Source organism: Halichoeres trimaculatus, unplaced genomic scaffold, assembly GCF_033239565.1.
Source record: "Halichoeres trimaculatus isolate MK-OKI-2021-1 unplaced genomic scaffold, fHalTri1.1 fHalTri1_scaffold_2, whole genome shotgun sequence".
In the NCBI taxonomy this organism is placed as follows: Eukaryota; Metazoa; Chordata; class Actinopteri; order Labriformes; family Labridae; genus Halichoeres; species Halichoeres trimaculatus.
This window is the reverse complement of record NW_027437180.1, coordinates 3020271-3048134: the sequence shown is the minus strand read 5'-3', so window position 1 is coordinate 3048134 and position 27864 is coordinate 3020271. Positions and strand designations below refer to the sequence as shown.

At 41.1% G+C, this 27864-nt stretch overlaps 1 protein-coding gene across 1 annotated transcript; it reads left to right on the top strand.

The window, feature by feature from the left end:
* The first annotated feature begins 4714 nt into the window (after positions 1-4714).
* On the top strand, positions 4715-25824 carry LOC141809674 (calpain-1 catalytic subunit-like). The gene is made up of 21 exons (XM_074696810.1): positions 4715-4933; positions 6220-6298; positions 6417-6535; positions 8426-8559; positions 8651-8825; positions 9249-9331; positions 9829-9906; positions 12994-13065; positions 13358-13518; positions 14229-14392; positions 16238-16249; positions 16358-16566; positions 20267-20312; positions 20445-20510; positions 20713-20770; positions 20897-20952; positions 21812-21880; positions 22300-22378; positions 23876-23992; positions 24352-24404; positions 25762-25824. Exons 1-21 carry the CDS (start codon positions 4715-4717, stop codon positions 25786-25788), a joined length of 2076 nt encoding a protein of 691 aa, XP_074552911.1. The 3' UTR covers positions 25789-25824.
* The last annotated feature ends 2040 nt before the right edge of the window (positions 25825-27864 follow it).

Genomic DNA, 27864 nt, shown 5'->3' with positions numbered 1-27864 from the left:
CGTCCTTATCACAACTACTCACTTGTCTTTCACCACCATCAGTTAGTGATGGGAAGTTCAGTTCTTTTCAGAGAACTGGTTTTTTTGGCTCGGCTCCCAAATAAGAGCCGTCTCTTTCAAACAGCTCCTGATCTAGTTTCTGTGGTCTCATATCTTAGCCTAACCTGACAAATAAGAATTGATAAACCTATTTGCATTCATTTTTTAATTTTTTTTTATTTATTTTATTTTATTTTTTAAAAGAAAAGCCTCGTAATTGCTTCATCTTGTGCATTTGTTCTGTTAGAAAAGTGGGCATTCTGTTAAATAAATATAAACATAAATCTTCCATGTTTTAATATAATTTATATTAAAATAAACAGTCCTCTGCCTCTCCAAACTGAACTCTGCCACTAGCCTCTCGCCACCTGCCACCTGCAGTGGCAGATGTCACGATGTTAGTGCCAACAGTGGGAACAAACCATTGCTGTCAATTCTCCTTATCTTGCCAGGAAATTACCATATTTTAGCCCTTCATACGTAGGTATCGACAGGTTCGACGAAAGATGCTGATGCAGGGACTGGGCGTCCCCCTCTCCGCTATCACATAATGGTATGATCACATGTAATTAGCTGCATGGCCGCCGCCGTGCTTTAAGTCAAAATAAAGTTCTGCTGTGAGCAGAGCTGAGTGACTGAGTGACTGAGTGACTGAGTGACGGCTGAGATACACAAGAGGCGTCTGCAAGTGTGTCTCCATTCCATCACAACAAACAAATCAAATAGGTTTTGTTGCAGTGCGTCTGCGTGGCTGCTGCATCATGTTGCTGGTAATACGCAGCCCTTCTATTTTTGCTGGACACGGTGCTGTGAAGCATAAATGTAGCGAAGGTCAAATCAAGCAGGACAGAAAGTCCTGACTGGAAACTACACTGGAGAAAACTGAAATCTCAACAAGTGTTTTTGTCTTGTTTTTAGTAGAAAATGCTTTTTTAAAAGACTTAATATGAGCCATATTTACCCGATCACTCCAGGAAAATGTCTTATTCTAAGTTATTTTAGGACAAAAAAGAGGTCTGAAATTCTTGAAACAAGTCCAAAAATCAACCAATGAAATACAAGAAAATTTAGCCTACTTGTATTAGGACATTCTTCTAGTATAAAGCAAATTTTTCTTTTCCTATTGGCAGTTGTATTTTTACTCATTATAAAACTAGATATATAATATTTGTGAACCAACCAAATCAAACTAATGCTAAAATTATGATCAATGATAAAGAAATTGAACGAGTGTCAGAAATAAACATTTCTTGGAGTGATGATTGATGAAAAACTAAATTGGAAATCTCATATTAATCATGTTAAGTCAAAAATATCAAAGTCTGTTGCAATTTAGTACAAAAAAGAGCAGTAAGAATCATCACTAAATCACGTTACAGTGAACCAACAAATCCACTCTTCATCAAACTAAAAGCCCTACAATTTCAGGATCTGGTTGACGTTAAGACAATCCAAATCATGTACAAGGTTAAAATAATAAGTTGCCAAACAGTATTCAAAAGTTTTTTCATATAAGGGAGAGTAAACATAATCTAAGAGGTTTACACATGTTCAAAAAACAAGCAGTTAAGACTAACATGAGACTACACTGCATTCCCACAAAAGGAGTTAATCTGTGGAACAAATGCAAAGAAATGAAATCATGTACAACAAATGGAAGGCTCAAATGTGTACTTAAAAATTCCAGACCAGGGTGGTACGAAGAAAAAGAAAAGATGTGCCTTGAAATAGTTTATACATCAAATATATTGTATTCTGTGGATTATGTTTAGATTTTTGTTACAGTTTTTCAGTTAGCTGCACCAAGTTGTATTATTTTGTGTCTCTTGGAATTTCTGAGATTTGAAATGTTTTAATTTTAAATGGATTTTTGGAATAAGGGGTAGGACTAGATACGCTATTTGCTTCATCCTACACCCTTTTGAACAAATAAGAGAGGAGGAAGACTCATTGAGAAAATTTTGTACTGATCTTGATGCTGTGTTGTTCTTGTTTTTTTTTTTTTTTTAGGATGCTCGAAATAAACAAAACAAACAAAACAAACAAACAAACAAAAAAAAACTACAACAACATAATGAGCAGAGCCAGACCAGGAATCAACAGGTTTGAGGTTTTACAGCCCAACATGAATGAAGAGAGACTGATCAATGGAGAGGGAAGAGCAGGAACTCCTTGGTCTGTGACTCCAGCTGTCTGTCAGTCACACAGCTTGATGGACTTAACATGCAGTTGGTGAGAGTTGACAAATGCAGTCAACACACAGCACAACTGAGTGGCACTGCACTTCTCTGAGAACAGCATCTTTGAAGCATGACACATCACCACCATCAATAACAAAACACATTTCACTTTAAAAACATGTAAAAAGGAAAAGAACACTGACATTGTTGGCATTTAAAGACCACATCAGGGGTTCTGCTGTCCTTAGAGTTTACAGTTTCTATCATGACCATGATTTTAGTGACTGTCCTGATCCAGAGCTGAACGTTTAAGGACATTGAGTTCATCATGTACTTGTTCCAGTATCTTATTAAGAAACTGGAGTATCTTGTTTTGATTGTCACACTGTGCTGATGTATAGTTTGATAAATCAATAACCCAACACGCTGACAGTAACTGCCTCAGGGGTTTGTAGCTGCTATAAAGGAAGTGGCGCTCCACCCTGACTGCAGCACTTCTCTGACGGGCTGCTGAGGTAAGAAACAGCTCCTTATACACCTTCATTACCGTATTACACCTTTAGAAATCATGACACAGTTGTTAACTGTGTGTTATCACCGTGACTGCTGCATAGGAAAGTGCTCTTTCGTTTTCAGCTGCAGTGGATGTTTTGTTACGCAGGTCCACCATTGAAAACACAGACAAACTGATGGTTAAACAAAATAAAAAATAGCTGCAGAGGGACTCAAATTTCAAAGTGCTAATTTCAGTTGGTCATGCCTGATGAGTTTCCCATGATGCACTGTGCTGTCTCCTATAGGATATGATTTTTTAATATCCCAACATAGCTGATGAATTGATCTGTTCACAAAGCAGTCTGCCTCACATCCTCCTCTGCACGTGTGTGGGAAGTTGTCTGTGAATGGAAGTTGAGTTTGTTGTTGATGTGGCCTCGTACAGCAGTGTTTAGAAACCCACTCCCTTACTGAGATACGTGAAAATCTGCAGCTTTGTTGTTCCAGCTCTCTCCACCTTATCAGGTGTCTGTATAACACATTTCTGAGGCTGCCTCTCCCTCTGCTAACCCTGCCAAGCCCCGCCCACCAGTTGTCAACTCACCTTCACATCAAAATGCTAACATATGCTGTCAGCTCAAACCTGAAAGTCAGGTTCTCCTGTCAGTCTTTGCTGATTGTGTTGGACTCAGATCAAAGAAAAAACACAGCTCTTCTTCATTTATGCGAGAAATTGAACACAAAACATATATAATAACAGCACTGGGCATTAACGTTGGAACTAAGAGTGCTGGGAGTGCAGCCCCCCCCCCCCCCCCCCCCCCCCCCCCCCCCCACACACACACACACACACACACACACACACACACAGTAACAGCCTCCCTACCCATAGCATTACTTACGCGTAGCATTATTCCGCGTTAAAAACAAAGAATGAGGATTTAAATTCAATAGGCTCTAATTTTGTTTTGTCTTATGCTGTTAAAAAATAACTTTTAATCAAATCCCTAATTATTGATGATTGTGCATCTCTTTCCCATCCCTTCAAACAAAAATCCCTTCCAGGGAGGAGTTCATTTACAATGGACAGCAGCACCAAGATCTATCTGTGCATCATTTGCTTCCACTAACTGCTCTGACGGTATTCCAGTGCAGAAACACCCTCAGAGTGCTGCAGCTGTGTGCAGTTTGCTCCAGTTTTGACCTGATGGTGACTCAGACCACTCCACTCTGTGCAGCACAGAACTGAGCTGTGAGCGCTCATCCTGATGGTGCTGAGCTGTTTCCATAAACAATACATGCAGCTGGACGGAGAGGCTGAGATAGGCTGGAGACCTGTTCAGGGTGTACCCTGCCCTGCACTCAGTGACATCTGGGATAGGCTCTAACCCCCTGCAGCCCCAGTAGTGCAGCAGATAACTGAAAAAATCTTTCAAAGGATGATGCAGGCATGACATTTGGCACAAACACCCAAGAAAAAAATGCAAAACTACAATAGCCTTGGATTCAGGTGAGAGTATGATGAGATGCTGTGAGAGTGTGTGGAAATTGACCTTCTGACAAAACTTGCCTTGTTATTTTGATCCTCCGATCACAACATGTGACAGTTGAAGTTTGTCCAAGGGTAACAATAGTACTGATTGGAGGATCATGAATAGTCAAGCACAAAGGAAGGTTGAGACTGGGTCCCGGAAGACACCAAATTTCTGTTTTGGGTCTTAAGCAAGAAGGTTTGGTCACCCCTGCTTTGGTTAATCAGGCCCTCGGTAAGATTTTAGGAATGACAGAAACAGACAACTGATCAATTAACAACCAAAAGAGGGGAGAAAGTGACAAAACACTTATATCTACAAAGCTATGCACCACACAGCCAAAGAGCCACACCACCAAGTATAACTTCCCACATCATAGTGATAAATACTTTGATGAGAGTGATCCTGACTGTAGTAAAAACAAATGTTTCTTCTCCTTTTCCTGTGCAGAGCTCAGACACTGCAACCATGCCTTCACTGGGTGCTACGCGTTTCAAGAAAGGCGGCTACGGGACGGTTTCTCACCCTGAGAGCTTCTTTGACCAAGACGTCCCAAAGCTGAGGCGGGACTGTCTCCGCCAGCGTGTGTTGTTTATAGATGATATGTTCCCCCCTGACAAGAAATCCATCGGTAATGTGAATTTTGAACCTGATAAGATGGCCCGGATCCTGTGGAGGAGACCAAAGGTGAGTGTCCAAACTGCACTTATCATCACATTTGATTTTACTCAAACAGACAAAGGTTTCACACTTCTACAGATTACGTTTAGCAGACGCTTTAATCCAAAGCAACATACAACACAAGCAAGAATTTAGACAGAAGGAAAAACCTGGATTAGTAAGACACAGTGCTACAATTTATTAGGCTGCAATATAGTACCAGAGTAAGTCTTTCAAAATTGTTATTATTCATATTATTTTCAAGAAAATGTGGCCACAGCTTGATATCAATGTCAACAATATAGTTCAACCTTTAACAACATTCAGTAATCAGTGCTAAAGATCGACTGGGAACAAAGAGGAGAAGGCTCAGATTAAGGGCCTAAGTGTGGTTAAGTCTGAACAGATGAGTCTTCAGACATCTCTTAAAGTAGAAAGGGACTCTGTGGATCGTATAGAGTTTGGTAATTCATTCACCATTGGGGAACAACAGAGGAGAAGAGTCTGACTAGAGATTTAAAGCCGTGCTGGGCTGGGAGCACCAGGTGTTTTTCACAAGCAGAGCGTAGAGAACCAGAAGGAGCGTAGACCTGGATGGGGGACCCCAGGTAGGAAGGAGCTGTTCTTGTCAGTGTTTTGTAAGTCAGAAGAAGAGCTTTGAATTTGATTGGAGCTGCTACTGGAAGCCAGTGAAGAGAGATTAACAGCTGGGGGACATGTCCTCTTTTGGGACCAGACCAGACATGCTGCTGCATTCTGGGTAACCTGCAAGGGTTGAAATGGACACGTGAGGAGGCCAGCTAGAAGAGAGCTGCAAGAGTAGAAGTGTGAAATCACAAGGGCCTGTACAAGAAGCTGCGTGGCCTGTTGTGTCAGGTAGGGTCTGATCCTCCCGATGTTATAGAAGGCATATTGAGTTGGTTGAACTGAGGAACATGCTGGAAGGACAATGAGCTCAGTTTTGGACAGATTTAGCTGAATGTGGCATCCCTCATCCATGTGGAGATACCTGGGGCCTTATGATTCAGACACTTCTCCTCACCATGACACTCTGAATTATCTCATTATTTATAAGATCAACAATTCACTCTTTGGTTGTTGTTGATAATAGGTTAAAAAAGGGGGTTATCAAGGTGACAACTGTAGCTGCACTAACAAAACTTCGTTTCTTGTTCACACTGACTTACTTTAGCAACAAAGATGATGGGTTGACACAACAGTTTGAAATAATCTGGGATAAGAGGAGGGCTAATTCATACTTAAGAGAAGTGGTCTTCTTTCATCTGCAACACGTGACGATTTCTCCTTTTCAGGACATTTGTAAGAATGGTGCTAAACCGTCCTTCATCGTTTCTGGAGTCTCCAGGTTTGACTTCCGTCAGGGTTCAGTTGGTAAGAGATCTTTAATAATAATCCACAAAATGAAATCCAGCCATGTAGAAAACAGGAGCTATGAAGACACATTGAACAGGGTTTCTGTCCTCATGACTGAAGTTTCTGACTTTCACAGGAGACTGCTGGCTGCTTGCATCTATCGCGACACTCACGTTTCAGAAAAACATCTTTGTGCGAGTCGTTCCTGAGGGACAAAGTTTTGACAAGGAGTACTGTGGATTGTTCCACTTTCGGGTGAGCAAACATTGACTGGAACTAGTATTAACTGCAAACTGCTGTTTTTAACTTAAAGATATCAAACGTTAGAGGCCCAAAGCTTCTCACAGCTCTATGACTCAGAATCAGAACTCTTTCTCTTCAACTACCCCAACTCTTACACTGCTCCCTCTGTTCACTCTCATTAAACATCACAACAGCTGCATGAAACCTCAGAGTCATTTTTACCAGTCCTGTTTCATTCATTCAAGATCCATCTCAAACTCCTTCTGTGACAAGCCGACCTGGTAAAAGTCCATGTATAACCCTCTGACTTGACTATTGTATAGTTAAGGTTTTGTAAACCAGGGCCTGTATACTCATTGAGTCATTAAACAAACAGGACCATTAGTCTGTTATAGAACGGCCCATTTGGCCATAACGTTAGCCTCATGCAGGGCTGCAATAATTGGCCAGTTGAGTAAATACACCATGAAAGTGACAAAGGTGCAGATTTTGTTTCTATTCAGGGGAACTTCCAAGAAAACACCCAAAATTTGAAGAAATTGACAATTTTTTGGAAGACAGCTGTACTCAGTTTGGAGTCCACTCTTATGCTGTGTCCACACCAGACGCAAATTGGTGATTTAAATGCCCGAGGCTGGACGCTGGACAATTTTAACAAGCTGATGGGCGCCGCACTGAAGTGGCTAAACAAATCCACTGATACAGATATCTCTAAAATAAGTTGGCTATACTTTATGTGTGTGCATATTCATCTCTCAGCAAACCTCTACACTCAATCCCTGAGGGGCCAGCTGCCTCTCCCTGGTAATCCACCTCCACTGGCCCTGCCTGGCTGTTCCCTGCGATCTCATCCTCGACCCCCCGACCACCCGACCCATGTTCCTGGAGGTCTCCCTGGGGATAATGAAGGGGTCGAGGAAAGAGAGGACCACAGAGAACTTCCATCTTTTCCCTGCCTATGCCCCTGCCCCGCTCCTTCCTCCTCTCTATCAGGCTCAAAACTCCACTGAGGAAAACACAGTCGGACTCAGTGATGACCTGTACAGGCAAATCCAGCTGGAAACAAATATTTACAGAACTTACCTTCAAAACCTGTCTCCTCAGTGACTTTCACCCAAGCATGCTCCTTTTTTCCGCGGTCTCTGTAGATTACACATGTTGTTTCATATAACTGGATGATGACAGTGCACAAATCAACTTCTCCATCTTTCAGTGGGGTTGGAGCCAGAGCAGGTGGGGGGAGCCTCACACATCATCAAATCAATGATGTCAGGGGGGGAATGTCATCGCTGATTAGCTGCCGAGGCACAGCCTCATGCGAATTTGCATCAAAAGTTAAATATTTTCAACTCGAGCGTAGAGGCATTTAATGCCCAAAACGCATGGACGCTCCAAACGCGTCCAACGTGCCGCCCGGGGTGAATTTGCGTCCAAACACTTCTTTGCATTGACTTTGTATGTAATCTAACGCGCATCTTTGCAAATTCACGTCCAGTGTGGCCATGGCATTAAAAGTAGAGACCATGTCTGCCCCCAGATAACAACTGGCAAGTGATTCCAAAGAAACTATTCTAGATTTTATAGGCAGCCAGTCTAGAGACGCTAACACTGGAGAGATGTGCTTTCTCCTCCTGGTCCCGGTTGGAGTCCTCCTAGACTTGTCAGAACAGCCGGATCAAAGAGAGTTGCAGTGGTCCAACCTGAAGGAAACCAAAGCAAGGACTGGTTTCTCTGTATCACTCTGGGTCAAGATGTGTCTGGTTTTCCTGATATTCTAAAGATGAAAGAAATTTTTAAAAATCAAGTTATTGGTATTATTATTAGTTATTTAGTATTGTTGTTAAACTCATTGGCACATGTTTCTGGAAACTTCTCTTTTTCTTTTCTGTCTGATGAACTCAGTTCTGGAGACATGGAAGATGGGTGGACGTTGTTGTCGATGACAAGCTACCAACCATAAATGACCAGCTAATCTTTGTTCGCTCCAAAGACCCGACTGAGTTCTGGCCTGCTCTGCTTGAGAAAGCTTACGCAAAGTATGAAGCACTGGGTTTTATCTCTCCCTCACAACATAAAAAAATGAGATATGTCCTGTTGTTTAAGTAACTTTGAAACCACTTGTGTCAGGGTGTGTGGCTCCTATGCGGACATGATCGACGGCACTCCTGCTGAGGCTCTGGTGGACTTCACTGGTGGTGTTCACCTCCGAATCAAGCTGTCCAAACCCCCAGCAGATCTGTGGGAGCAGATGTGCCGTGCTGTCAAGTCAAAGTCTCTGATGGGTTGTGGAACACCACAGGGGGTGAGTATGCATTAGCCAAACCACACATCAGCTGGTTCAACACAGTTTGTCTGAGTAAATTTGACTTGAAATGAATACAATTTTACTCTAAAAATGAATTTGTTGAACACATTTTCTTAACATGTGCATGAGCAGTTTTCTGGAGTTTAGTTTTAGAAAATATTTAATTGAAAATCAAGTCTAGTCTTGGTTCTGAATGGTTGAAAGCTCTGCTAGCACATCCCATCCACGGACAGGTGCTGACATAAAGAAATGCTGGACGTCCTTAACTTCACCTGACAGTGGTGGTGGAGTTACAGCAGGAAATTATGTAAAAGTTTAAAAGTCACAGAATACTAGTCTTCAACCACCTTTGCTCATTGTTTGGTCACAGAAAAGTATTGTCACAATCATTCTCTATCACGTCCTCTTTGATTCTTCCAGGACACCTCTGCTAACAATGTTCTGCCAAATGGACTGGTCCAAGGTCACGCCTACACTGTCACTGGAGTGGAGCTGGTAAAGAAGTTTATTTGTACTTTTCTTTCCCTGATTTTATTCTGAATTTTATTTTATTTATTGTCAAATGTTTTTATTTTTATTTTATGCACTTATTTATAATAATTAAATGTAGTGGTAGCGTTGTTTATAAGGTGGGCTGCACAGTGGCACAGGGGTTAAAAGGTCTCCAGTCTGAATCCTGAAACGGGGAAAGCGTCCTGTGTGGAGTTTGCGGGTTCTCCCTGGTACTCTAGCTTCCACTCACAGTGTAAAAGCATACTCATCAGGTGATGTCAGGTGTGTGTTGATAGGTGATTCTAAATCCCCGGTAGGTGTGAGTATGCACATTAAAGGTTGTCTGTCTCTGTGAGTTGGCTGAAGACAGCTTGGATAGACTCCAGCCACCTGCTACAGTGAACAGGATGATTGAATAAATGTATTAAGGGCATTGGGTCACAAGTTGTACAATTACTCACACATATCATAACTTACGTTCTCAGGTTACTGTCTTTCGGGGGACTAGCAAAGAGAAAACTGTGATGCTGGTGCGTTTGTGGAACCCCTGGGGAGACACAGAGTGGAAAGGAGACTGGAGTGATACGTAAGTGACACAGAGGCTGGTAAAAGGTTGTCATTTGATATTTCCTCTCTGTTGACAATTGTCTGAATCTTGTCAGACTTCACTGAAAGGTGACATCAGTGTAGCTGTTATTGTGCACCCTATGCAGCAGGGCTCTGAACTAACTTTGTTGATCACCAACCAATGTGGCTGATACGTTTCTGTAGTTACAAGTGTTGGAAAACAAGGTGCTTTTCCCTCACCTAGTTTCCTGGTGTTCGTTTATGATGATAAGAGATGACGAAGAGTGACTCAGTTCTCAATTTGATAGTGAGATTTATTGATTACAAGCCGAAAAATGTGCCACAGATCTGTGGTTCTGTTTACCTCTCCCTCTTCACAGACATTCTCTCGATAAAAGAACAACCTCTCTTCTCTCCTGAACCATGTTATACTCTCTTGCTCCACCTAATTCAGACATGTCATTTCCTAGTCTGAGACGTCTTCTTCTGGTATGCGTCACATCACCGCCTCTGTGCTCGTTCACGTTGTTGCTGTCTTACAGGACACAGCGACATCGATAGGTTACCTAAAAAGGAATTATTTCATACACATACAGACACCTGCAGACGCACACACCCACGGCCTCCGCAAAGACAGACCTCCCCTCCCTTCTATGTCTGCCCTCCTCAAAACCACAGTTTCACCCACGCAGTTGAACTTCCTGCCATTCATCTGCATCTGCAAACCACGCTCACTCATGCCAAAACTGAAGCTCTAAGCTAAATTCCTCACATTAAAACTTTTATTTCTTTTTAGTTCTGGGTGATCTGTAGTCTTTCAGGAGCTTAAAACCATCTGTAAAGAAACTTGTTAATTTATGACCGCATATGAGCACATTTTGATAATGTTTTTAGCAAAGCACATATACACAAGCTAGATATTCTAACACAAGCCAAGCAGAACTTCCACTAGCCAAACATTTTCCCTTACAAAAAAGTTGCTCTCAGATTATGAGAACAACTGAATTAATTTGTTGATTTATATATAAAGCTTGAATTAATATGACACTGAAGTTGGGAATGAATACCCAGTTAAAATAACTTAAGTTCATAAAGCTATCTCATCCTACATGTCATTACTTTTTAGGGACAGGAGCTTAAGAAAGATCTGAGACAGTGGCCCAAAAGAGGGTCTTGTTAAAGCACGTAGCACCAGGTTGATCCCACTGCAGTGGAAAGGAGTGGAATGTCCCGTGAAAAAGATGGTGAAGTGTCTCACTAGCCATGTTAGCTAGTGAGTCTTTTTTTTTTACATCCACAAAAATAAATTTTGAACCGCCTTAGACCGATTGGCAGGTGTTCATTTAGAGCCCTGCTTTGCAGGTATTAACACTTTTGTATTTAAAAACAACAAGCAGTATTCACCCCCAAAAACAACATGTGTTGCCCTCAAACAGGAAACTTGAGTCTTGTCTTCACCAAGAGATACGGTATGGATCAATGCAGTTTGATACAGGTTGGATCAATAAAGCTTCAGACTGAGATTCAGATTCAGAATATTTATTGTCATTGTCACAAAGAACAACGAAATTATGTTTGGAGCATCCATACAAAAGTGCAATCCACATAAATAAAATACAAGTAAATACCCCGGTGTGTAAACCTTTGATTCGGGCATAAAGTAAGGTGCAGAGCAGGGTCCATCATACCTGAGAAGATCATCGGTTATTGATGTGGGTGCGTGCGCGCGCAAGTGTGTGTGTGGGTGGGGGGCATGGAGAGAGAGAGTAGTGATGGTGACATACTGCAACAATGCAAACCAGTTCATTTCTATTATAGTGGTGAATGTGGTTACTGTCCATGAGTGGGGGGCAGGTGGGCAGAATTCAGTAGCCTCACAGCCTGTGGATACAGGCTGTTGGTCAGTCTGGATGTTCTTGCCTGTATGGATCTGTACCTCCTCCCTGAGGGCAGCAGATGGAAAAGGTGGTGGGCCGGATGGTGCTGGTCGCGCAGGATGTTGTGCACTTTCCTCAAACAGCGAGTGGAGTAGATGGTGCTGATCTCTGGGAGAGTCATTCCAATGATTCTCCTTGTGGCTTTTACCACCCGCTGAAGTGCCTGCTGCTCAGCCTCCATTTATGGCACAGGTGTAGAAGTTCACCATCAGAGGCCTGGGGATGTGAATGCTCCTCAGCTTCCTCAGGTAATAGAGGTGTTGTTGTGCCTTTCCTACAGCCAAGGCAATGTGTTTGCCCCAGTACAAGTCCTCAGTCACTGTTACCCCCAGAAATTTAAAACTTACCACCCTTTCCACTACATCACTGCCTATGTAGAGAGGCTGATGGTCGATGCGCCTCTCCCTGCGAAAGTCCACGACCATCCCTGTGGTCTTTTTAGTGTTTAGGGCCAGGTTGTTGTTATGGCACTATGACACTAGATGTTGTACCTCACTCCTGTAATTTGTCTCATCGTTGTTGGTAATCAGTCCGAGCACCGTGGTGTCGTTGGCAAACTTGATGATGAGATTGGCTGCGTTTTTTCAAACAAAAGAAAGTTATTTTCAAGTAGTCGAGTTGAGATTTTAACATGGCAGGGTTATGTGTTCTCTCTCAATGCCTTTGCACAGTAAGTGAAGATATTTTTGACCAATCCATAGACTGCAATGTTTCTGGCTCCACCTTCTGGGGTTGGATCGCTATGTCTGGCACCCCTACAGAAGGGAACCAAAAAGTGGGATGGTATGGGTCGTTAATTTGGGGACCTGTCCTGGTTTTAGACAAAGGAAACATCACAAAATACACGCCGTGCCAAGTCAAACAGAATGGAACTGCATTGTGGAATTAGGTCTCTTGGTGTTCAGGTTGAATCCAAATGAGAACATGATGAGATAAACACCAAAACATCAGTTATTGTCCTCCTTGCTCTCTTACTGAAAATGCAAAGTGTATGATTGTGAATATCGTGGTATCTCGACTATATTTTACTATGTAACCAAAGATCTTGTCAATAACCTAACGCCCTGTTGTCTCCACCTTTTCTGACTCTGTCAGACAGATGAAGCTTCAGCTTTCTATGTGTGTGTAACTCTGTCTTCTATGTCCTCAATGGGTATTGTGTTCTGAAGGTCTCCTTTGTGGAGTAACATCAGCACCGAGGACCGTGGGCACCTCTCTGTGGCTAATGACGGGGAGTTTTGGTAAACTCTTTTTATAGACTACTCAGAAGTGTAACCTAGAGCTGTACTTCTAAATACTTATTTTGTACCACATAATATAAAAGCTTCCAAAGACTAAAAAGTTTGTGGATCTGTGTATACTAATGCAACATGTCTGTAGAAATAAACCTGAGGCTGGAAAACACTGATAAGCTGTGGACTTCAATGAGATTTCAAAGATTGTACATTCAGAAATCCCTGTAGAATAGCTGATGGATCCAGTGCATACCAACAAAAAACTGAATGTTTTAAAAGTTCTGCCTGATGTCAACAGGATGACTCTGGCAGACTTCTGTGATAATTACTCGCTTCTCGACATCTGCTTTGAGAGTCCGAGCTTCCTGGATGGAAGCTCTTCATGCCACTGGAAGACGTCTGTGTATGATGGACGATGGGTCTCAGGAACCACCGCTGGAGGATGCAACAAATACACTGGTACTGTCAGTGTTCCTAGATTTACACAAAGAAAGCGCAGATTATCACCATGTCTCCCTTTGCAATATCTGATTCAGTGCTATTTAGTTTTCAACAGTCGAGCAACATCCATTATTTTATTCCAGCTCAGCAGGTAAAGACAGTAATAATGTTTGGGATGTTGAGAGACATCAGTGTGGCAGTGATGAACAACTTTACTTCCCAGTTCAGTCAAAATTACATGGAAAAAAGAGGTGGGCCCAGAACTGAACCCTGTGGAACCCCCTGGGACAATTTGCTCTTGATGCACCTCAACACTGTAACTGTTCCTAAAAGTGTCCACACATCTTACTGTAAGAATTCCAATTATCAGACAAAAATAACTGAATCACCAACATCTCTGGGCAGGCAGATAGGTTCTTGGTGCCAGAAATTAGTCATAGTCGACCGTCAAACAAAAAGTCATTAACAGCTTCTGTGACCCCCTGATCCACCTTTGGACCATTTTTATAATCAATTTTCATCATTTTTAAGAAACAGAAGAAAAAAGTCGGCCATGTTTAATTTTCCACTTGATGTCCAGGAGATGACTTTCTTTCTGTTTAGAAAATGGCATCGGATTGAACTATTTGGCTCAAACTTTCTACCCCAAGTACAGCACTACAGGGGGAGGACTGCAGAATGGTTATAGCCCTTTTCTTTATCTCACCATGTTTGCCTTTACCTCTCAGACAGCTTCTGGCGCAATCCACAGTATCGGGTGAAGGTTGGGGAGTCCAGTGACCGCTCCAAGACCCAGGGGGATAAAAACATGCTGGTGTCGCTCATGCAAAAGCCAGACAAGAGGAACAGACGCATGGTCAAAAAGCTCCACATTGGGTTCTATATCTATAAGGTAAAGACATGGTTGGTAAAACAGGTATTGATAGCCAACAGAAGTCACATTTCCATTACACCTAGAACTGCACAAAACTTAAACATAGCCAAAAAAATGATAATTGAAACATCAATATTTTGTGAAACCTCTCAAATTTGGATAAAACTTTCTTAAGCTCTAATGAGGTTTTTCAGAAGTTTCAATATTCAATTTTATCACTAAAGTCTTTCCACAAAAACATGTCACCAGACGTAAAGAATGGACATATTTCCCTCACCTCCTCATCCATGATCCTCTCTCAGAAGAATAAAATAGAATAGAGTAGAATAGAATAGAATAGAATAGAATACAAAAGAACTTTATCGTCATTGTAACAAGTACATCCAAATTGAAGTCACAGCAGCAATCAAGAAAACAAAAGTTAGAGAGTGTATAGAAAGTGCAAAAAAGTCCATAAGAAAATAGATGCTGACAGCTTGTCCATCATTGTCCAGTTCAGCCAGTCTCCACCTCCACAGGGTCCAGGACTGAGCTTCTTCAGCAGTCTGTTCAGTCTCTGTCTCCTGGATCCTGTCTGCCCACAGCAGGTGAAGTTCTTCCGATGTGGCGTTGGTGTTTGATGTTAGCCATGTATGTGAATAGCACGATGCCACGCTGCCTTCTGGTATTCCCTCTGTTGCTGGGTTAGCACAGCTAGCTCGTCCATCTCATTGGAGATAGGTCTTATGTTCCCATTAACAATGGATGGAAGGACAGGTCCATGTCGTCACTTCTTAGCTCACACCTGAAAACCAGCACGTCGTCCTCACCTCCTTCTCCTCACCTTGTGGGAAACATCAGGCCTACACTAGGATTAGCTGTAGCATTGACATGCTACAGGCTGCTAACAGCTGAGTTCACATGTAAACAATGCAGCTATGGTTACATGTAGGATCTCCAGACAAACACAGGAGAAAAAGTAGTAAAAATATTGCTGAAGCCACAAAAAGTTTGGTGTCCATGACCAACAATGAACCATACAAAGTAATGATCCACTCCAAATACAAGATTACAAAAAAGAGACAAAAAAAATTACAAGAAACGGACAAAGAAGAGAGAGCTGCTGCAACAGGCAGCCATAGCCAACAGGGCGGCACCTAGCAACAAAACGTTCCTGATACGTGTCCAATTCCACACATACAGACTCTGGCTTTCATAGTGTAACAGCTCTGCTGTTAGTTCTGTGTTCAGTGCAGATGTTGGTGTTTCTGAGTGTGAGTGATTGTTCACTCAGCCCCATCACCACTGCAGCGTCTGGACGTTACAATATTTTGACTTCCTCTGCATTCCTCTGTTGACAACATCAGCAACGACAGTAACGCCCATCAAAATGATAGTTCAGCTCTTCAGATGTTACTGTCCATGATTACTGCTGGTTACAGTCCTCCTTCCTGCTTCCGCATTCTGAAAATTGAATTTCATGAACAATTTTACTCCAGTTCTGCAAAATTCTAGTTGTAATGGAAACTTCAGCAAGATGCAATTGTACTTTATGGAAACTTCAAAAAATGGCTTTGATTTTGAGAAAACATGATGGAAACACAAGTAGAGACTGACAGAGGAGATGGATGAAATTCCTGTTCTTATGTTCTTTTAGAGCCATTTTTAGGGTTGAGTAAGAGCGTGACACTACCGCTTACTTTATAGCAAAAAGCCTTAACATACGCTTTCATCAGAGCTGGGAAAAGACCATTTAAACATTTTAAGAGACTGTTGAATGGCATGTTTTTTGTGTACATTTTAAGAAAAGTGTCACATTTTTATGATGATACTCTAACCTTTTTTATTCTCATGGGATCTGATGTTCCTCTGCTTTCATCAAAGGTAACTAAAGAGGTGAGTTTGACTTTTTCACAGTCCTCACATGCAATATATCACCATCTAAGTATGCTTTGTGGTAGAAATGCAGAAGTTTAATTAATCCCTTATTTGATGACTTTTCAGTATGAAGGGCGGAAAGGGAGGCTCCCCGCCGCTTTCTTCAGCACGAACACATTCGTGGCTTACACAAAAAATTTCCAGAGTTCACGTGATGTGATGAAGATGGTGTCGCTGGAGCCAGGGGAGTACCTGATCTTACCGTGCAGCTTCGATCCCAATAAGACAGCATCCTTCCTCCTGACCATCATCTCTAAAGCAGAGACCTGTGTCCAGTGAGTCCTCACAACTTACCAGTCAGCCTCTAAAAGCATGCTTCATTATTTCGAAGGTGCTGTGAAAAAGGCTTGGGTGAGTTTATTTACAGCTGCGTTACTTTCAAAAATAGAAGAAGAAAAAAAAACAAAACAAAACAAAAGAACATCATCCAAATTGAATCATAGTCTGTATAATCGATGGACCTGGACTTGATGACATCACCCATTTGTTCATGGAGTAGAATTCTGCAGACCATCTTCAGATGACCAGGAAACACTGACTCAGCCTATCTTTGTTCACATGAGGTAGAGCTGCTAACAGCTGTCAGTCAACTAGGCCACGCCCACTTGCTGTTTCAGCAGCTCGAGTTGGCAGCTGCATCTTGGTGCCTGATGCTCAAGCTAAGGGTAGCTAAAGTTCTACAGTATCATTTAGCAGACGCTTTTGTCCAAGGTGATGTAGAACACAAGCAAAAATGTTGACGCAAAGGAAAACCTTAATTACTTCAACACAGTGCTACAATTTATTTGGCTGCAGGTGCTGAGATTAAGACAAAGAAGATTTTTTGTCCCATGTAAAATAATGTAGCTGTAACTAAACACAGTTAATCGCTGCAACTATATGGTTTAACTTTCAACAACACTCAGCCATCAGTGCTTATTATTGACTAGGGGCTCGATCTGAGACCTTCTGACTCGTTCTACCCCTGAGGACGAAGAGGAGGAGGCTCAGAATAAGGACCTCAGTGTTCCCTGAACAGATAAGTCTTCAGACATCTCTTAAAGTAGAAAGGGACTCTGTGAATCATGTAGAGTTAGGTAATTCATTCCACCATTTGGGAACAGCAGGGGAAAAGAGTTTGGCAAGAGATTTAGAGCTGAGCTGAGCTGGGAGCACCAGGAGTCTTTCAGAAACAGAGTGTAGAGGACCAGAAGGAGTGTAGAGCTGGATGAGGGACCCCAGGTAGGCAGGAGCTGTTCTTGTCAGTGTTTTGTAAGCCAGAAGAAGAGCTTTGAATTTGATTGGAGCTGCTACTGGAAGCCAGTGAAGAGAGATCAACAACGGGGCCACATGTGCTGTTTTGGACTGGTAAAAGACCAGATATACTGCTGCATTCTGGGTAATCTGCAAGGGTTGAAGTGGACACATAGGGAGGCCAGCTAGAAGAGAGCTGCAGGAGTTGATGTGTGAAATCACAAGGGCCTGAACCAGAAGCTGAGTGCCCTGTTGTGTCAGGTAGGGTCTGATCCTCCTGATGTTATAGAGATCATAACACCCAGATTTCTGGCAGTGTTTGTGGCACAAGTTGACTAGAATCAAGCAGGACATTGATCAGTGGTTGGTCTGAGGAACAAGCAGGAAGGACAATGAGCTCAGTTTTGGACATATTTAGCTGTCCTTCATCCATGTGGAGATATCAGCCAGACATGGTGAAACCCAAGCCGAGACAGTTATGCCATCTGGTGGAAAAGACAGGAAAAGCTGAGTGTCGTCAGCATAGTAGTGGTAGGAGAAGCCATAAGACAGGATCGCTGCACCAAGTGAGGTGGTGTATAAGAGGAAGAGTAGGGGACCAAGCACTGACCCCTGGGGTACCCCTATTGATAAGCCATGTGAGTTAGACCTTTCTCCTCACCATGACACTCTGAAGGATCTGTCTGTGAGGTAGGACTTGAACCACGACAGCGCAGATCCTGAGATGCCAAGTTCAGAGAGTGTGGGGAGGAGGACTTGATGGTTTACTGTTTTAAAGGCAGCAGACAGGTCCAGCAGTAGTAGGACAGATTACTGAACCACAGCTCGAGCCAGTCGCAGAAGAGTGGTCACACCTGAAGCCAGATTGATAGGAGCTGTTGTTGGAGATGAAAGGTAGGGGGCATTGACATCCTGGTGCCCAATGCCCAACCTTCCCTGTCTGGTGTAGTCGCTTGGCAGGAATTGCAGATGGCAGTGGCAATTCCTGCCCTACACCCTGACTTACACTACTTGTTGTTGGAGATCTAAGGTGGGGGGCAATGACATCCAGTGACAATGCACCCACTGCTGCCTGGTATAGTTCTTAAAAGGTCAAAGGTCAAAGGTAGTGGCCTCCTGATACTCAAATGCCCCAGGTGACACTTATTGACGTTGAGCATGGTTCAGCGTCTGACCTGTTCTTCCACAGTGTCCACTTTGCATTAGTGTCTCCATAAAGAGCTATTTGGACGTGGATAGAGTGATGGAGTCCATGGATACTTGTTGTAGTGTGTGGTGAATAGCTCCATGAATGAATGTTTCTAGATGGTTTAGTGTTTTGTTGGTTCTAGGCCTGTCACGATAATCAATAAATCAACTAACCGAACGATGAATAAAAACATCCTTGGTCAGTTTGCCAGCCTCGATGAACTGACAGATGCATGAATATTTGTTTTCCTCCTCTCTTTCGACCAAAGAGGCTGAATGAGAAGATGGCTCACTACGTCTATTTTTCCTAACATCGGGGTGCATAGGTTCTATAGCGGATTTAGCGGATTTATAGCGGAGTGAGTGTCTGTAAAAAATGTGATCTTTGGGGTGAAGACGGGGCTGCTTGCGCGTACACACGGAGAGAGCTGAAGCGAGTGTCCTGAGGGGTAAGGAGGAGACACACGCTAATATGAGTGATGGCACGAAAGATACGGTTCTTAAGCCGCCTGCCACAGTCCCAGTGTGGGAATATTTTGTTTTTTATCAGAATGAACAAAGTGTGAGCTCATGAACACTAACGAGCTGATATGTCGCATTTGTTTGAAAATAGTGGCGACGAAGAAGAAGAAGGGGAGGTGCAGCGGAGCCTTGTTCTTTGACAATCCGCTCTTACTGAGGCTTTTGGTCGGCAAAGTAAATAGAAATAAAAGCTCCAAATGGTGGGCACTCAAAGACAGCTACATTGCCAAAGAAATGCAGCCCTTCAATACGGTTGAAAGCCAGAAATGTTAAAAATGTTTGACAGACAGTACGGATTGATTGGGACAAAGTACTTGTTACAAACAGGAACTGCATAAACCCCCTTTTATTTAGGCTAGAGTTTTTATTGTTGGGTTTTTTTTTTGGAGTTTCGTTTTTTCTTTAGAGACAGGGTCTATGTTTTGTTGTTTTTGATTAGTATTAATTATTTTCATTGACATGAATTTTTTTCTAAAAGAGAGCCCATTTCATTTTCAATATATTTTTTTTCTCTTTCTTGTTTGTTAAATGTATTATACTTTTTTTTTGTTTAATTTATTTAATTTAAAAGATCCTGACCTTTTAATCACAGTTAAATACTCTTAAGAAATTAAAGTTTCTTGCTTTTGATACGGTGTACTCACTTTACTATCCCATTTATCATAATTACATCAATGAAAAAATGGAAAAAAAAATCAAAATAATATTGACAAATATATAATTTATCAGCAATAATATTTTGGAAAATTATCGTCTAACAAAATTTGTTATCGTGACAGGCCTAGTTGGTTCAGCATTTCTTGCTTGTTTGGCTTAGAGTCGGGTCATTCAGCGAACAAAGCGAAAACAAACAAGACAAAGTGGGTTAGGGGGCTTTGAATACCACAATGTTTTTTAAACAATTTTAATCAGCCGTCTATTCAACATACTAAGTTAATTTCTAACATTAAACATGTTGTGTTGTTGCTAAGCTTCCAGCAGATACCTCTGAGTTTATCTTGCATCGTTCTGACTGTTCGTCTTTCCTCTCAGGGAGGATTCAGGAGGCCACAACCACGAACTGATGGAAGGAAAAGAGGTGTGTGAGGATTAAATGTACCATTAGTGTTCATATTGATGCTATTATTTAACATGACATATCAAACTGTGATACCTGCAGTGGCTGTGTGCGTTAGCTAACTTGTAACCCTCATAACTCTCCATCTTTCAGTTGACTCCATTCAAAAGCAAAACCCGGAAGGAGAGGCAAGCTCTGATCCGCCAGCTCTCTCAAAAGGTAACGTGTCTTAAAATACATTAAGGTATTTGATCTGGTAGATAAAGATCTTAGGACCTAACCCTTCCTGTGGGTTGCAGCCTGTTTGTTTCTTTCAGACCCGTTAGGCTGAGCATATGATTCTGTGTCCTCCATATAAACACCTCTGTGATTACAGTAACCAACACAGGAGCCATTTAAGTCTTTCCTTCTTCTCTAACAGTATGAAACAGTCAGTGCAGACCAGCTCCAGAAGATCCTGAATGACCAAGTGCTGGAAGGTTTGGATTGAAGGATAGCCGCAGACTAAATCAGCTGCTGTTAATCTCTCTTAATCTGATTAAATCTACCATTCTGAATCATTCGGGCCAAACTAACTGTCACTTTTCTTTTCTTCTGTTACTCAGTGAAAACTGGAGGGTTCAGCATCGAAGCCTGTCGCAGCATGGTCGCTCTGCTGGACGTATCCTCTTGTCTGGGACTCATTTTTAATTCTCTCATTCTTGAATTTTTGTCCGGTTCTCAGAGAGGTTCTCCACGTGTAGTTTTTGCTGGTATCCCAGTTTACTCAGCTTTAAAGCAGAAATCCCCCTGTGGTGCTGAGTTTAGCCTTTATACTGCCTCCTGTGTGGCTTACTTGGTTTGCAGTTGTTATAAAGTTGGGCTTTCACCTTAAAACCAGCAAAAAATACTTTTGCTAGGTTTTGAAGTTGTATGAGGATGGAAAACAATTAAATTTAATTAATTATTTTAATTAAAGAGTCTTAGATCTTGTTTTCAAATGTTTGCATTTTAGGTAGACTGAAACGCCATTTCTGTGTAAATGAGAGGCTGACACTCAACAATACTTTTGCACGTCATCCTAAAACCATTGTTGTGTTAACTGACCCTGTGTCGTTGTAAGCTACCGGTGTTCCAGTTTAAAGAGTGACTGTGTAAACTGGAGACCCTCAGCTGAATGTGGATGCATCTTGGTTTAGTTTTTTGTGTCATTTTTCTAGCAGAGACCCAGAAAAGAGATCAGGGCTCAAAGGTTTAGGCTGAAACACAGGTAGATCTCTACTGTCTTCATGCTTAGACTCCAGTCAAATCTGTTTGGGGCTTTTAGAAATGACCTCACCAGCTTTAGACGTTAGTCTCTAGAGCTTGTCTCCTTTCAAGTGTCAACAAATCCATCTCCAGTGAAATGAAGCACCAACAAAACCAGCACAGGCTGTTTTTTTGGCGGCAACATTAAACCGTAGTTAAGCAGAAACTAAAACCTTGTTGTAACAGAAGAATCATGTGACCTGCAGCTACCAACCTTAACAATGGATAAACAGATGACCCTCACTGGAGAACTGAGCAACGAGGAGTTTGTTTGTCTGTGGAACAAGGTCAACATGTTCAAGGTAAAAAACAACTGAGTTGTCAAGTGTTTGAATAAAGCAAAGAACAACAGAGGCTCTTCGAAGGGATATTTTAGTGGGGTTGTATGAGTTCAATGTTTTTGGTAATTGTTTTAGCAACATTTAATGCTGTTTGGCTCAGCCCCCTCAGGTCTGCTACATAATCCAACTAATTTTACAGACTCCAACCCAACCATCCATCAATCACTCAGTAACCACTCAGTAACCAATCAGTAACCACTCATCAACCAGCTCCAGCTCAAGAGCAGAGACATATCACTTTATGAGTAACAGATGTTGAGTGAGGGTGTGTCTTTATTAAAGTTTGTTTTTATTTTAGGATGGGGGGATTATGGTCTTTGTATTCTTGCTGTATTTATTTTCTAAGCTTGACAAGTTGATTTTTGTCTTCTTCAATCCAGGACGATTTCCAGAAAGCAAACGTTTCAGGAAAAGGAGCTCTCTCACAGACTGAGCTCAAGGATGCACTCAAAGCTTCAGGTAGACCATCGCCCTGTTACTTTTGACTGCAGTACTTATCAATTATTTAGCCTTTATCTAGAGCCCATCTGATCGTGACCTCTGAAGCTTATTAATATAACCCACCTTATTGTGTCTCAGGAAGATATTATTTATTAGATTTTATTTCTGTATTAATCCTCTGTTATATTGATTTGATGATAGTTGTTTTCAGTGTTTTGTGCTTTAAACTCACAGCAAGCACTTAATTACCAGATTTATGATCAGTGTCTGAACAATCCTCTGTGCCTGTCCTCAGCTCGTCTTTTCTCTCATTAAACTCTGTTGCGTTTGTGAAGTTTCATGTAAAGTCTGAGCCGCTGCAGCGTCCAATCAGAGAGTGATATTCCATATGGGGGCGTGTCGTTCAGTGAAAAGACTTCCGCAAAGGCAGCTCTCGTGTCTTCCCGATCATAGCTCCTCCGATCAATCTCCTCCATCCTCTCTCCTCCCTCCTCTGAGCGCAATTATCGCTTTGGGACAGTCTTCAAAATGACGACTGGGAAAGTACTTCCGATGTCGTGGAGGAGATAGGACAGAGGAAGCAAGAAGTTAACGCATTGAGATGCACCCACAGAAAGCTCTGTTGCCAAAGGTCTGTTTTGTGTTTGTGGGTACTGAGAGGAGCCCAAGGTTTGCAGATCTCAGGTTTCGCTCCAGGGAGTAGTCCTCGAGGAGATCTGACAGGTACTGTGGGGCTAGGGCATGGAGAGCTTTATAGGTGAGGATGATCAGTTTGTATTTGATGCGGAACTTAACAGGGAGCCAGTGAAGGCGTTTGAGGGTGGGGGTGATGTGCTGCCAGGGTTTGGTGTGAGTGAGCACCCTGGCAGCTGAGTTTTGTACATACTGCAGTCTGTCCAGGGTGGTGTTGGGGAGTCCGAACAAGAGAACATTGCAGTAATTCAGACGAGAGGAGATGAAGGAGTGGATGAGGGTCTCAGCGACAGAATCTGAGAGCGATGGCCGGAGTTGGGTGATGTTTCTGAGGTGAAAGAAGGCGGATTTGGTTATGGATTTTATGTGAGATTGGTAGGAGAGGGTAGAGTCCAGGATGACACCCAAGTTGCGGACCTCGGGGGATGGAGAGATAGAGCAAACAAATATTCATAGCTTTGGTTTGACAATTAGTCTGAATGTAGCAAGATCATCTGAAAAGCTGCGAACGTGACGCACTTCACATTTACAGTGGTGGCCAAAAGAGAAGGGAACAACACAAATTCTGTTTTTCACAAAGTTTGGTGCCTCAGTTTTTAGGGTGGCGATCTGTATTAACCCTTGATTGAGAGGAGTGATGGAGTCAGATGAATTACAATCAACTTGGAAGTCACTCCCTGTCAGGAAAAATGACCTTTGTGAAATTAAACTTTGCGCCCTCTGCTGTGAATGTCTATAAAGACTGATGTATGTGTTATTGTTCAAAGAAATGTCCAGAGGGTTGTCGCAGCATAAATAAAAAATCACACTCTCTACCAACAGGAGAGGAGGTCAGCGCTGACATCTTGAAGCTGATGGTTCTGCGTTACGGCTCCCCCTCTGGACACGTGACCCTGGAGGACTTCATCACCATGGCCCTTCGACTGGACTGCATGAAGAGTGAGTGAATTCAAAACGCTTGCTCAAGGAATTTATGCTATATTAAAACAAAGATAATCACAGCTCCTCTGTGGTCGAATCAAAGTGATGTCATTTTGTGGAGAAGTAGAGAGAGATTTTTTGACTTTTCGTCCATCCATTAGATTTAAAATGAACAGTGTCTTTAACTACAAAACATGATGGAGGATTGATACGAACAAAGTCATAAAGTTTCAGAGAGAAGTCTTGAAAACCCAACTTTATGTGGACAGGAAAAACAACAGGAAGACTGAGTTCATGAAAACATCTGTAACCACGTGTAACCAGTGCCTTCAACATCAGCTTTATCTGGTTTTGTTAACATGTGTCCTCCTCAACAGGCACCTTCCATACGATGTCCAAGGGGACTGTTCTGTGTCTTCGAAAAATTGAGGTAATAAATAACTATTTTTTAAAATTTCTTTCATTTTGCTGGAAATTCAAAATGAAAATCTTCATGATCAACAGACCTTTGGAAGACCATTTTTGCCAGTTAAAAAAAAAATCAAATTAAAAAAATCAAATTATGAGATGAAACATCAAATCATAAAATAAAAAATCCAAATGATGTGATTAAAAAGTTGAAATAATGAGATGAAAAGAAAAATTATGGGAAAAGAAATCAAATTATTAGATAAAAAGTAAAAATTATTAAATACAATAATAAATAATAACAGTACAAATAACAAGATAGTACCTCAATCGAGGCTGCCAACTCACTATCCATTTCTCGATCATATTAAACAGATGTTGAGAATAAAGCTACAGATTTGTCTGTGGCAAGGTTTTTTCCCTTCCACTATCCCATAATTTTGACTCTTGTATCTCATAGTTTTTTACTTTTTAATGTATTATTTTGACTTTCATCTCATAATTTTTTTTTAATCTTAGAATTTCAACTTTCAACTTTTTATGAAGACTTAATCACATATTTTCAACTGTAATCTAAAAATTTGAACTTTAATCTACAAATGTCAAATTTTCACCTATTTCTGATACTTAATCTCATAATTTCAACTTTAATCTCATAATTTCAGGTTTTTTTCTTATAACGAAGACTTTTATCTCATTATTTCAACTTTCTATTTCATATTTCTGAAATGTTATCTCATTATTTCAACTTCTTATCTTGTAATGAAGACTTTTCTTCAAAATTTCAACTTTTTATCTCATAATTTCAACTTTTCATCTCATAATGAAAACTTTATCTCATAATTTAGACTTCTGTCTCATAATTTCAACTTTTCTTCATAATTTCAAGTTTTCTTCATAATTTCAACTTTTTATCTAATAATGAAGACTTTTATCTCATAACTTAGACTTTTATCTCATTATTTGGACTTTTATCTCAAATTTGAATTCTATCTCATAATTTCAGCTTTTTACCTTATAATTAAGACTTTTATCTCATATCAACTTTCTATTTTATATTTCTGAAATGTTTCTCATTATTTCAACTTCTTATCTTAAAATGAACAATTTTCTTCATAATTTCAACTTCTCATAGCGAAGATTTTATCTCAATTTAGACTTCTGTCTCATAATTTCAACTTTTCTTCATAATTTCAACTTTTTATCTCATAATTTCAATTTATCATCTTATAATGAAGACTTTATCTTATAATTTGTGATCTAGGAAATGTGCCCAGCTTTCCCCTCCCTTTAGGTTACCTGTGATGAAATGATGTTTGAAATAAGAGCGTCTCACACACTCTGGAGCATGTTTATCATCTCCTATACTTTTTTTGCAGTGGCTGTTCCTGATCATGTACAACTGACCTGGAAATTGATCCCGAGGGTTATAATGGAGTCAGAAAGATGTGAAAGCAAAACAAAACAAAGATTTATCTGTGAATAAGCTGCAGCATCAGCCTTACCAACTTTTACCTCAGCTGGTGTCAGGGCTGTGGTGAAACCATCTGTGCCTGTCTGGGTCTCTTTCCTCTGTCTCTTCTGGAAGTTTTTAAAGATGCCGGTGTTCTGCCTGGATTTGTTAGTGTCAGTTTTTGTGTGTTTGTGTGTGCGTGTGTGTGTATCGCTGGGCTCTGTCTGCTCAGTGTAGCTGCATGTGTTAAAAAAAATCCTGTCTGTTCTTCATTGTTGATGAGCGTGGTGAGGGGAAATAAAAACACCACATCTACAGTTTTTTAATTTGTTCTGCCTTAATTTTAATCTGTGGAGGAAAACTTGTTTTTTCAGAGTCAAGACATCTTGATGTCATCATACTCCAAAAAACACAGAAAAGGGTCACCATAAGGAGATTCCGGTCACTCTCATTATAAACAGGAACACTTGAAATGATGGACTGCCACTCTGAAGTGCAGACCTCAACCCTTATACTGCAGATTTGGTCCTGTTGTAAATTAAAGGGTTAGGGTTAGTATTTATCAGAGACATAAGCTACTGCTGCTAAAGGTGGAAAAATCAAATATTAAAGTGAATAAAAACAGAAGGATATACTCCATCTGACATTTGCTGAGTCCAGAGCAACCATCTGTTTTTCATCTTTCAGATCTGCCAGGTGTTCCAATAATCTTAGCTAACATCTTAGCTTAATACAATAAAATATAAAACAAATGTAAAAATACAACGATTGCATGAACACATCCGAGAAATGAATTGTTAATGAACTGACATTGCTGAAACATATGTTATGCTTTCTGGACTGACTCACCTTCATGTCTTATATTCATGATGCACTGTTATTTCTCTGAGGTGAGTGGCTTTTGCCATGATATAGAGTGAAACAATAAAGGAACAGGGCTATCCAACTGTCTAACTATGGAAGCATATCTAAAGGAAAATGTGCAACAGGAAATGCATTTTTCTTATAAAAACAAAGAGGGATTATGTCGGTCACAATAAACATTAAATGTCAAATATTCAGTAATCATTTCCGTCTTCAAGACTGGACTTTGTGTGACTTTATTGAAATGAAAATGAAAATGAAAGGGGTGTTGGCATTTTAATTTTCAAGAAATGGTCAGCTAAATACTGGACAAAATTCAAATAAAAGTGAAAAAAGTAAATACATTCCATTATCAACTTTAAGAAACACATTGTAAAGCATAACCCAAATGAAAAGGAAAGATTATTGTCATTTTCCAACCCACTCTTAGACCAACATGAAAATGAAAACAAAACATGGAAGCTTGGGCTGAGCATCATCTTCAACAGGCGGTGGCGGTGTGTGATGAAAACTATAATTAAGTATTTGACATTCAATTTTCATTTCATTACAACAAGATTTCAACCATATTCCTATATTCTTGAAATGAAAGTGTATTTTATTTATTGCATTATTGGTGTCTTAAGTGAAGTACAACTTGCCAGTCATTTTTCAAGAAGACAGCCACGAAGGGACATCTAAGAGGCAAGTGGTTCAGTTCAGTTCGCCTCCGCACGGCATGCATTTTACGACGTTTCCGCTGACTAATCCCGGGACAGATCCACAAATTACCAAAAGCCATCCCACTTTTTGGGACCCTTCTCTTGGGGTGCTCCCAGGAGGTGGAGCTACAACACTGCAGTCCACTGATAAGTCAAAAGACTTGTCACTTCTTTTATGACAGCAACTGTATTTCTCCTGGCGGCACACAGCCTTCCCTGAAAAAAGGGTAATTGTTCTTTGTAAGAAAGAGCCACATGCCAATCACAAAGAAGAGGAATTGCTGGATGTCTTCCATTGTTGCTCTTTGTTTACTGTGTCCCATTTTTCTTCTTCATTGGATTTATGAGCAGGGAACAGTGTGTCGTGCTGCTATGGCGTCAAGCTACTTTGGACTTATCACACAGACTGCTTGGTGGAAACAGGGCTTAGAGCAGGCAGTTACTGCATGGCTGCAGCCAACTTG